This window comes from Beta vulgaris, chromosome 3 (genome assembly GCF_026745355.1).
Source record: "Beta vulgaris subsp. vulgaris cultivar EL10 chromosome 3, EL10.2, whole genome shotgun sequence".
Lineage (NCBI taxonomy): Eukaryota > Viridiplantae > Streptophyta > Magnoliopsida > Caryophyllales > Amaranthaceae > Beta > Beta vulgaris.
In genome coordinates, this window is record NC_079204.1 from 27,345,137 (window position 1) to 27,357,503 (window position 12,367).

The 12,367-nt window shown below is 36.8% G+C and overlaps 1 protein-coding gene and 1 long non-coding RNA gene across 2 annotated transcripts; both read right to left on the minus strand.

Annotated features, from left to right (window-relative positions):
• Positions 1-10,910: 10,910 nt before the first annotated feature.
• On the minus strand, positions 10,911-11,715 carry LOC104897027 (uncharacterized). The gene is made up of 4 exons (XM_048641343.2): positions 11,661-11,715; positions 11,413-11,570; positions 11,169-11,289; positions 10,911-11,057 (listed from the first exon to the last, which is right to left on the minus strand). Exons 2-4 carry the CDS (start codon positions 11,553-11,555, stop codon positions 10,911-10,913), a joined length of 411 nt encoding a protein of 136 aa, XP_048497300.2. The 5' UTR covers positions 11,556-11,570; positions 11,661-11,715.
• A 4-nt stretch (positions 11,716-11,719) lies between these two features.
• Positions 11,720-12,221, minus strand: LOC130590714 (uncharacterized). Its single transcript, XR_008968559.1, has 3 exons — positions 12,075-12,221; positions 11,864-11,942; positions 11,720-11,789 (listed from the first exon to the last, which is right to left on the minus strand). It is a non-coding gene; the product is annotated as an uncharacterized LOC130590714 (long non-coding RNA).
• Between the last annotated feature and the right edge of the window lie 146 nt (positions 12,222-12,367).

A 12,367-nucleotide genomic window follows, 5' to 3' on the forward strand; every position in this document is an offset into this window, starting at 1 on the left:
GATCAAACAAGGTCAAAATCTTTTGGGCGCTACTTTTTGGACAACTAAACTTATCGAATTTGGAGGAGCACCGGATGAGTTTTTGTTAACTGATCTGGTTCTCCTGTAACCAGATCACTTTTAGTGGCCCAAAACTACTAAAGCACAAAGTTTCCCCCACTTCATGATCTCCTTAAATCACACGTCCCCTCATACTCCTCGCCTGTCTCATTAAATCGAGTCAGTTCCCTGATCATTAACCAAATTCTCCTCTCTATTCTCTCTCATTAACCATCCCCTCTCTCACCCTATGTTCTCCTTCGTCCTCCCAACTCAACAACAAACCACACACCACACTTCCAACTCAACCACGAACGACACACCACTTTCAACTCAACCACCCTTTTCCCAGCTATCCTACTCTGGCTCGAAAACACTCCTTCATCGCTTGTCAAACCACACACCACTTGCAACGAGAATAAAAGATGACTCATAACAACCACAACGTTTCATATCTGATTCCAAGATAAATCGAACCAACAACGAGAATCGAAGACGAATCGCACCAACCATGAACCGCAACGAGAATGCAAGATGAAGGAGACCAACCACACTCACTCAACGTTCCAGATCTAGATTCATTGTCGTCGACGTCGTTTTCACTCTCTCCTCATCATCTTCATCAGCAACAACCATCACAACACACACTACAAGAATCTGAGTTTTTAACTACCGCAAAAAACAATCGCTTATTTCCAAAATATGGTCGGTAATTTCATTACCGAGTGCTAAATGGTCGTCTTGATTTAGACGGTAAAACGTTGGTTAGTAAATCGAAGGTAACGACTACTGAATGGTCGGTTAAATCAACTACGGCCAGTTTGATAGGTATTCTCACAAATACCGACTGTTAGACCGTCGTTAATGATGGAAGTCATAATTTTAAAAAAAAATTAACTACATCCCTTTAATCTAATAGATGCAACTAATTGAAAATTTCACTTAAAATTTGAAACAATTTTAAGGAAGATATATACACAAACCAAGCACAAATCAACAAATATTCAAACATAAAATCTCACATTCAAAGTTTTCAATTGAGCATGGGTAGATCTAAGATCAAAATCCTTGGTAATTACATTCGCTCATTACAAAAAAATGATAAACTAGATCTAAAAGTCACGAAAAACAAAAACAAATTACAATAAAAATAGTAACACCTTAACTCTTAAATTCTGGAAATTGATTTGGTTATTTCTACATCACCAAACTTCAAACTTGCCAAACTTCAGGACATTGATGACAAAAGTTACAATCACTCATTACTAATTCTATTTGTTCGTTCTTCATCAAGAATCTTCAAATCTAGGAAACTTCATTATACTAAAAGAAGAAAAGAAGAATAAAGAGGAAGAAAATTAACGAGGAACATTCAAAAAGTGAGTATCTAAAACGAAAAAAATAAAAAAATAAAATCTAAACCATCAAACGACCGACACAAGGAACCACTACCACCATAAAAGACCGGACAACCGATGAACCGCTAACCACCGCTGATGAAGGACAAAATGCTACAACCACCACCTACGTCGTTGATGATAAATCAGGATTACTTTTCTTACAGGCGAATGAAAAGGGTCGATGAATGATTAATTTGACTGAAATGGAGGCTAGGGATTTGAGAGTAGCTGGAAACTGAATAGAGGGGTGCGAAATAAGTGAGATTTAGGTCTGTTTCTTTATATATTGAGGTGGGTCATGGAGATTAAGAATTTGAATTTATTATCAACGACATAGGTGGTGGTCATACCAATCTATTAAGCTTCCCCCTACCTCACATAAACGTCCTAGTAGACAAAACTGCCAATCATGCCCTTCTCTCCTTTATGGATAGGTATGCAGGGTATAATCAAGTAAAGATCGTCGAGGAAGATATGGAAAAGACTACCTTCTTCACTCCGTGGGGGACCTTTTGCTATATCGTTATGTTGCTTGGGTTAAAAAACGCTAGGGCTACCTATCAATCAACCACAACTGCCCTTCCCCATGATATGATACATAAAGCGGTACTACGTAGATGATATGATAGTTAAGTCCAAAGAGAGAGAGGTACACCTTGATAAATTCTTCATGAGACTTCGCAAATACAATATCGTACTTAGTCCACAAAAATGCGCCTTTTGGGTCACTTCTGGGAAAATGCTAGGTTATGTCATCAGTTCTAGAGCTATTGAAATTGACCCTACTAAAATAACGGCCATCATAACCATTTCTCCACCTAAGAATGAAAAGAAGATAAGGGTCTTTCGTTCCCAGGTCTTTGTTCGACGCGGGGTAGAGCAGCTTGGTAGCTCGCAAGGCTCATAACCTTGAGGTCACGGGTTCAAATACTGTCTCCGCAAAATTTGAATTTTGTCAAAAAATTTTGGTTTGAAATGGACATTAATTAGGTTTTTCTTTTGGGTTGAGGTGAGAAAAAAAAGAACGAGAAGGATAGACTCACTACACTATCCGGATGGAGTATTTATCCAATTCACTTGTCTTAGCACCTGCCCTGCCAGACATACCTTTAAGGCTTTATCAGACTGTGACTAAAACTGTAGTTGGAGCTATGTTAGCATAAGAGGTTAAGGGGTGTTTATGCTAAAATTTGTCTCTTACAACAGAATTAAAGTTCGGGACGATTTAACCAAATTATGAATACGACAATGCAAGGAATGAATGCAACGGAGATCAAAGGGATGAACACACAAACATGGTGACGCGGAGAACCCCAATGAAGATGGGTAAAAACCGCGGGTGGATGTGGATCCACCAATCTACTATCGTTGATTGTCGTTATAGACTAGTGACAATCGTTACAGTTTTTGCTTTCTTTTCTCTTAGTACAAAAAAATGTCCAGTAGTCTATTCTAATGGTATCTCTTTTGCTTTTGTATGCTCTTTCTAATTAAATGCACTATTGAATTACAATGGTAACGCCCCCTTGATTATAGGAGATCCTCCTAACTAAGCTCTCATGACAAGATCTTTCCTTCTTTGTGCAATTCATTTCCATCAACGGCTATCTTGGCGGAATTAATGTCGCGCTGAACTCCTTCCTTTTTTGGACAATCAGTTACGGGTTTTAGACGACTTGGCCTTCGTGTCTTTTTTTCACGTCTTGGTGTCAAAGTCATTATGTCATCATGTCAATGTCATCCTGCAAAAATCAGCCATAACAGTTTGCCCCCAATTGTTGAATCGGGGTAACATAAAAACCATGAGACAATTGTTAAAAAATAAAAAAACCACGCAAAATATCTTCAATGTAATCAAGATACTTTAGCCAAAAAGTATGGAAAAAATCTCGTATGACAAATATAGAAAATATCCTACGGAAATACTTAGCAAAAAAGAAAGAGGATCAATAAGGCAGCCCAAAGGTCTCAAATAGGTAGTTTTTTTAAAAAAAAACAGAGCCGTTAATATCTAACCATTGGCCCAAAATGATGATTGCTTTTGGAGATATAAATACCGTGGGCGGTTGAAAACTTCAACCCACCAAATCTTTCTCTCTCTAAAGCAAGATTCCCTTAACTTCCATAATTCTCTCCGCTCGAAAACTGATCTTTGGCACCATGTAATCTTTTACTTTATGTCCATTAGTCTCTTTAATTCGCACTTTTCCTTTCCTTCCCAATTGCACCAATGGCACCTAGTAGGCGTAGCATTAGGATGTTCGTAAAAACCAGGAAAAATCGAGAGGTAAGGAGAAGGTCGTAGAACAAAGGAACGAAAATGAGGATGAACAGTCGACCATGTCAGAGGAAGACATGATGAGGTTTCTAGAGGTAGGAAATTTGCCCGACAGCATGATCATTAGGAACGCAGAGTCGGATGAACCGCCAGAGACATTCCCCACCACCTGGGTGGTACTCTACGAATATCCTTTTAAAATAGGCCTGAGACTCCCTTTCACCCCCCTAGCCAGAGACTTAATGCAGGTCTACCAGATCAGCCCTGGGCAGATAATGCCCCAAGTCTGGAGAATTCTGAGCGTCGTAGACAGAGTGACGGCGTCGTGGGATGAAGCCTTTACTCTTCACGACCTCTTGCTCAACTATGAAATTAGGGTTAAGGCTAAAAATAGGATAGCCCTACATGCAAAAGCGAGACTAGAGCCTTTGGTTGGGGGAATCCAATCAACGACAGAGGATGGAAGAACAAATATAAGAAATCATCTCTAGGGGAAGCCGGATAATCCCTGATTGGTGGCTGGAACACTAAAGGTTTGTTTAATTTCAATTATTTTTCCTTTTGTGTCATGTCGTTAACATTACTCTTACATCGTTTCTTCTGCAGGTCTGAATCCAAAGTTTCTGACGCATCACGACGAATCTTGGAGTCTCTGCGACAAGATTCTAGAAGTACCAGAGGAAGACAGACAGTTCAGACGAATCTTATTCGCCTACTAAGACAGTTGCTCATCTATGGTATCTGATAAGTTTGCCTTTTATCTCTGTTTTAGGTTACAGTGATGTCAGAATTTTTATTGACACGACACGTTTATCGTTAGGTTCATCACAGTCGCGTCCTAGGGGAAATATGCACAGTCAAGCATTGGCTGAAATGTTGCGTAAACGCAAGAGGGAATCTTCTATTGACACTATTTTTTCGTCAACGACACCGACGAAGAGGATATTGCGCCTAAAACGCGCAAGACTAAATTCTTGGCCCCTCCGGACAAGGGTGGGCCATCATACACTGTGACCGTCCCTAACGATTTTATGTCATTGGACAGGTCTATATGGCCGGAGGCTGACAGGTTTCTTTTTCCTAGTGTTGTGGAAAGGATAAAGGAACACACCCTTCCCCGCATGATGTCGGATGGGTTAGAGCTCTTATTCCAGGTATAACTGCTTAATTTACTTTAAGACTTTGCAGCATTATGACAATAATTTATAACTGCTGACCGACATTCGTTCACCCTTCCTCTTACAGTTATCCCAACATCTCCTTATGGCGAAGAGGGAGATTTCGTCGTTGCTAAAGGGTCACCTGACCATGAAGCAAAGGGTTGACAAAGCCGAATCAGACGTGAAGTCCAAAGATACTGAATTGGAGTCTTACAAGAAAACCATAGAGGACATGGGGGAAGCTTTAAAGAAAAATGGAGAAGAGTTGGAGGAGATATGGAAGAAGGCAACTGAGTTCAAGCATCATCGCGTCGAAAGATCGAAGCTCTCCAAGCAAGCGTTGACGCACAGAAGAATGAGCTGGACCTTCTTGAGGCTGAGGTGACCACTAGGGTCAGGGCTAAACTCATGTGTCAGTTCCTAATGAAAAAGACGGCGTCGTGGACGCCTCAAAAGGACATAGACTTATACCTCAAATTTATGGGATCAATGAAAGACCTGATGGATGAGGACGACTTAGCTGCGACGGCGGATTCCCCTCCGAAGACGGATGAGAACGATCCGTCTTGCACTGGGTTTATTGCCTCGGACGTGCCACCCGACCCAGAGGCTGAGAAAGAGGTCCCAATCATCATACCGTCAGCTACCGCATCGCCGGAGAAGGAAACTAGCAAGATCCCTGACGCCTAGTCTTTAATCACTCTACTCTAAGTTCTTGTTCTTCCATCTTTCTAGAATTTTACTAAACTTTGCTCAGGGTCACTCAAGGGAGTGACTCTTTTGTTTGTACTTTTGGGTCACCCATGGGGGTGGCCATAACTTTGACAATTGTGCTTATGGGTCACCCACAGGGGTGGCCATAACTTTAACAACTGTGTGTTTGTTTAGCAAATTAAATCTTATGTTCTTTTGCCTGTGCAACATGCGTGCGTTTATGTCGTTATTCTGACGTTCCTAGGGCATAATCAGGCGCTTAGTCAGCCTTCATTGGTCGTTCAGACAAAACGTTTGGACTTAGCAACTTAGAATACATATGAGAAACATATAAACACTTACATGCGACTGTCAAAAAGATAGATGGAACGTCACGGACGTTAAAGACTTTGAATAGTGACAATCGCCACCTCTTGTTTTACTGTGTAATAAGATGTAAGTCTACTCATCGCGTCGTAAAGACCATCGCAACGTTCTTGGAACAGACGGGAATGACCTTCCTAAACGACAATCAAAACATAGTGAGAGAACACTAAGGTCGCTAACAGTTAGCGACGCAGACATGATGACAGTTTCATTTACTTTTTTTTTCACAATATGGAGAAAACAAAACGAAGTACTTTACTTAGAAAAAGTATCGTTGGAGATGCGTGGCGTTCCAACTACATGGCACGAAGCACTAGTGGAAAAAACTCCTTGTGCTACTTGTCAAGTGCTTCGGTTGAATAATCAACCCAAGCACTTGTGAAAATTTTCATATAAAAAATTCACAAGTGCTCCGGTTGAATAGCCCACCGGAGCACTTGATGTCAAGTGCTCCGTTTGACTAGTCAACCGGAGCACTTGTCAATAAGTGCTCCGGCACTACAACAAATTGTCACTTGTGCCACGGTAAGAATCGTGGCCCAAGTTAAAGAAACCCGTGGCTATGTAATCTAGCCACGGGAATTTTGGAAAGTACTTCCATGGCGCAAGTGGCCGTGGCTAAGATTTTGCCACGGGAAAATAGAGGGTGTGGCATAAAGTGAAATGTATGCCACGAATACTCCCGTAGCTAAAAATATCCTTTGCCACGAGTATTACCGTGGCTGCAAAGCCTTTGACTCACGTACTATTGTGGCTAAAATAATCCCTTTGCCATGAATTTTACTGTGGCTAACAAATCTTTGACTACAATTTTCTCTCATGGCTATCAAATTCAGTATGCATAAGATCTCCCGTGGCAAGAAAGAGAGTACACGATTCTATATATGTTACCAATTTCATATGCCAAATATATATTATTGTGCATATAAATATATAGTAAACCATAATTTTTAATATGGAATAAAGAAATATTATTATTAATATAAAATTTTTAATATCTTTACATTAAATGTACTTAAAATAAAAAAGTTCCATTGACAACTAAATAAAAACGAAATATTCTCCAATCTTTTTACATAGAAAAATTATAAACTCCATAGTACTTTAATTGTAACTAAGAATGCATCTTGTGCTTGATAATATGTACCCTCTTTCTCCAATCTGTAACAAATCAAAAAAAATTGTTAAAATACTATAGTGACATCCATTAATTTTGCTTTTATCGAACACAAATTAAGAACCAAACAAAATGCAGACTTAGGCTGTAGAAGCACATCTTCCACAAGCAACAAAAACAGGCACATTAATACTTAGACCCCAAAACCTGCAACAATCCTAATACATAGACATCTTCATCTCCTTTTACTGCTTTTTTTTTTTTTTTTTTTTTTTGAGGGGACTCCTTTTACTGCTTTTAATGTAAGCTCAAACAGAGTCTGCATGTAGGGCTCAAGCAATTTTGACAAAAGCCTAATTCCCCTTTTTTCCTATTGAGTTGGATGGGTTGAGGGGCCGATTTAAACATTGTTTTCATGCACTTTGTTTCACCACAGCTTCATGTAAAGCAAACATATAAGTTATGTACACAAAATATTCCATGGGAATCCACTTTCCCTGTAACTACAACTTACATACAGATCTTAGAATAAATAAAACCCAAACTAGGCCCTCAGAGAACATTCGTAAAGTCAATCACAGTTATTTAAATCTCAATTTATTCGATATGGATTGCGAAGTATAAGCAGTCAATGCATTCAGATACAGGCAGCTTAGGTAGTTTAGAGAGCTTTTTGCATTAATAATTTGATGTGAACATTATTGCATGTTAAAATAGCTTTATGTACATCTGTGATATAGCATCTGCATATCAACAGTACTTTTTCATATCGATATTAGCTGAGCATACTCAATTTTCAGAAATGTAGAAATCAAGATTAAGTTAATTCAATAATTTCGAACAAAAGCTAAGATGAAAGCAAGAATTTCGAATCCAGAAACAATCTAATATAAACACATGATAACTGGATCAGTAACAAATAATATTTATGAATCAGACCAGTTATTAGTGAGTAGCCCAAGAAAGACAAAGACACAAAAGGGTACGGTTTCAATAAGCCCGCTTAGGTACTGCTCCCCAAAGTGCTTAGAAGGACTAGGCTAAGCATTTACAATGAGGCGCCCCAAGGTGCACAGAGAGTGAAGCGATTGTTTAAAATCTATGCATGTAACTTTCTTTTATACAGGAGATTCAATATATGAATTGTAACTCACTCTGACAAGTCCAGATACTCACACCTAAGCTTTGCACCTAAGCTCTAGGACCCGTAGTGCCTTAAGCCTTTTTAAAGTATTGCTAATAAAGATTTTATAATTTCACTGGTTTTTCATAAGTCGGGAATTCCATCAATCTAGATTATTTGAGAGATTCATAAATCGGAAAAGTGGCTCCATTCTCATCCTCCACCAGCATGATTTGGTTGGTTATCCTAATTCCTTTCCTGGCATATGTATAATTCAGAACATAGAATCACATGTCAACATCTAAATTTTTGTATACCAATTTCGCTTCACTACTTTTTTACTTCCCTTAAAATCATATTGTCTCTGCTTTTTGCTCCCCCTCCCCTCCCCTCCCCTACACACTCCCCTCCCCTCCCCTACACCCTTCCCACTGCACAGCCAGTGGCGGATCCAGGAATTTTCTAATGGTGGTTCACCATCAATTACCGTTCACTAAATCAAAATAATTTTTTTTAAAAAAATACTCCAAACTAAATTTCAATCGAATAAATAAATAAATATATAACCAATAATTATACAAAATACAACCAAATAGTACTAGAAAAACCAAATATCCAAAATTCTAATGGTGTTGGATTGTGGAGGAGAATTTGGAATTGGATTTTTCTCAGTGAAGAAACTAGCAATGTTTTGCATTTTGTTTCGAGTACGTTTTCTCTTCATTATCAAATATGAAAATCAAGTAACAATTGAACTAAATTTGATGTATCTCACCAATGAAACATATGCCAATTTGTGATAGACCATCAATTATCATCAACAAAATCAGCAATAAAGTGATAACACCCAATTCAAACATAACGTAATTTCAATTATCAAACACCAATAAGGCAATAACACACAAATCAAAATACAACAACAAAATCAACATTTATAACAATTCTACATTACATAATCTGATATATAGACATCCATAACAACTAAAATTGCAATTTATTTTTCAATTCTCATGAATATGATAAACCCTAATATATAAAGTAAAACAAGAAATTAAACAAATTGAGTAGATTAAGATGCACCTAGAGCAGATTCTGTCCACCGTCGTCCACGTAGGAAGGAATTTCGACCACTTTTGTGGCTGCACGTCGGCGAATCGTCAAGGACGATGGCGATACGAAATGTCGAAACCACGAATCGCCTACGAAGGACGAAGCCACCAGCTGTACTGACGATTTGACGAAGCCATGAGTCGCCGGTGAGGCCGCCGGACAAAGCCAGTCAAGCCACCAGGGAGGCAGCGAGAAGGCTTGAGGTCTGCGTGAGAGATAAAGGTAGAAGTCTGCGTGAGAGAAAAGAGCGTTGCTCTTTTCAGGATTTTTTTGCGTAATTTTTTGAAATTTTTTGAATTTCTTTTTTTTTTAATTGCTGGTGCACGTTTTTGAAGATAAGAAGAATAGAGTTAGATAGATGAGTGAGAAATAATCCAGCCTCAACCGAGTAGGTTTACAACTCGGCCAAAATTACTTCTACCGCCATAAGCATATGATTAGCGCCAATATTTTGGGTGCAAAAAAATTTGATCTAAATTTTACGTTTAAGTAAGAAACAAATATTGAACCAAATATGCTTAAATATGTGTGTTTAATAAGTTAATTTGAAAATAAATATAAAGAAGAATAAATAAGTTAATAGATTCACAATAAATTTATTTACTTAAAAGGCATTATTTATAGATAGAGTTATGTGTTCCTAGTTGGTTGTTAAACACTTTTTTTTCGAAAAAAAACTCAACATTTCTACAAAAATTTTTGAAGTATTTTAACAAATAAATGGACCACATATACCCTACTTTTAATCTGTATTATGTTAAATATACTTTTATATAGAATAACAAAGTCTGATGGCTAAATGTGATGAAAGGTATATTTATTGCCATGAAATTATATGTCACTATATTCTATTTTCCAGTGGCCAAAATAGATTTAGCCACGAAAATTTGTAATGTTTTGCCACGAAAAATTTCTTACTCTTGGCTGAAGTTTAAAGTTTGCCACAAGAAAATATCTACCCGTGGCATAATTTTGATATTTGCCACGGGAAATTATTTACCCATGGCATAAATTTTTCTTCTTCTTTAGATTTTGTCTTACTATTTATTTTTTCCGTGGCTATATGCAATTATGCCACGAATTTTCATTCCCGTGGCATAATTCGTGGCACAAGTGATGATTTGTTGTAGTGCGGTTAATCAACCCGAGCACTTGCACAAGTTTTCCTCCAAATAACTAGTGTGTGGCCCGGGCTATGCCCCGGGGTTACTGTTAACATTTTTGTATGGTTTTATTCTGGTGTTTATTGTTCATGAAAATCGTGTTATTTCCTTCTTATTATTTAAATGTAATTTCTTGTATTATTGGTCATTTAAAAAAAAATTTCAACAACAAATTATGCATTTAAAAGGGATTCCAAGCACAATATAGTACTAATGTAAGAGTTTCATGGTGTTTATAAACTAAAGAGATTGACAAACAATACAAAACGTCGAAGTCTTTTATTCTAATATTTTAAAAAAGTGATGTGATTCATTATGTTTTATTGCTGCCGGACCTTCAATGTACTCCTCATTCTACAAAAAGAGAAGACAAAAAATTAAAATTTTATTAATATGGCCATCAACATAGAAAATCTAATGAAAGATGAAATAGTAATTACTTAAATAAATATGCACATTCTCTGCCCAGTCGACATAATTACATAGTCTACTATATAAGCCGATAGATGAAGAGGATGAAATACAAAAATATATGCATTGCGCACACGTGTAAGAAGTTCCGATCGTAGCAAAACTCTATCATGCACCTGCAATAGATAAATCAAAATAACATAATTAATCTGAAAATTACAACGTACATTATATTTCAATTTAGTCATGTTATCAATAAGAGTAAAGTTCATAAAATTATATAGTACCGCATCAAACATGTGCTTCAATTTTGCTTTAGTTGAATGGAGTATAAACTCAATCTGTTTTGTAAAGAGCTTGACACGCATTGTACCGGTAGAGTCGAATATAGTCATATATCCAGAAACACTTTTTTTTATTGTGGATATATAAAAAACAAATATATAAAGTTAGTAAACAGGTTATAAAAAGTAATTATAACTCTAACACGTTTATAAAATTTATATCCAAATAGTATAAAAAAAAGAGTACCTAATAGTTGTTGGAGGCTTTTCTTTGTTACAATTACTACAAATCATATGCTCACTAACATGTTGTATATCAAGTCCACAAAATGTGCAAGCATCATACCATGTAAAACTATCAACATCGATATCAATTAATCTCCCAACCATTCTGTAGTGCTTTCCCTGTGCGTTAATCAAATAGTAATAGTTTGGATATAGAAAGTAAAATTTTCCTAGAAATAATTTCGACGTAAATAATTGTATATCACATACTTTTCTTTTTCGTTTGTAGCTCGCTATAGTTGTCCGGATTGCATTTGAAGTCGACAATGCCGATTTATTGATAGTCCACAATTATTAAACCACTTCATCTTCCTCTTGGCAAAATTATCACAGACAAACCTGATTATTAATCAGGGCAATGATTATAAATACAGACACACACACACACATATAAATATACGTTCCATCATTACCAATCCAATAGAGTTGATGCATCTACATTATTTGGATTGATAAATAACCTTGTGTATCTTCCTGTGATTAGAAAATAAGCTGAAATTGAACAGAAAATTTAAATTAAAACCTCATCTATAAATATTACAAAACATAATTAATATTATTACTTTTAGAAAACCATTATTATCACTTTTAAGAAAATTGTTTTAATTTGCATACAAATCGCACCATTCATTTTCCTAACATACACCCCACAAGCCAATAGTGTGTTATACTGCCCAGCACTTTGTTGAACCTCGTTTTCATATTCACTAACAAATTGGTTCATAAGGATCAATCTAACAGCAACGCAACTGCATCAACATTGGAAGATGGAAAAATACATTATTTCAAGTTGAAAATGAATAGCTATAGTATTAAAAATAATAAATTTGAATATATCGATAATCAGGACTCAATATAAAACTAATAAAAAAGAGTAATAAATATAAGTGTGAACACCTTCTATCTAGAACAACAAC

Bases quoted from the DNA above. Each gene is read 5' to 3' on its own strand.
- LOC104897027 (XM_048641343.2), bottom strand. From the start codon at position 11,555: ATGGTTGGGAGATTAATTGATATCGATGTTGATAGTTTTACATGGTAT. The intron at 11,290-11,412 runs GTACTCTTTTTT...AATAAAAAAAAG, and splicing joins AAGCCTCCAACAACTATTAG to TGTTTCTGGATATATGACTA. The intron at 11,058-11,168 runs GTACTATATAAT...TATCTATTGCAG, and splicing joins TGAAGCACATGTTTGATGCG to GTGCATGATAGAGTTTTGCT.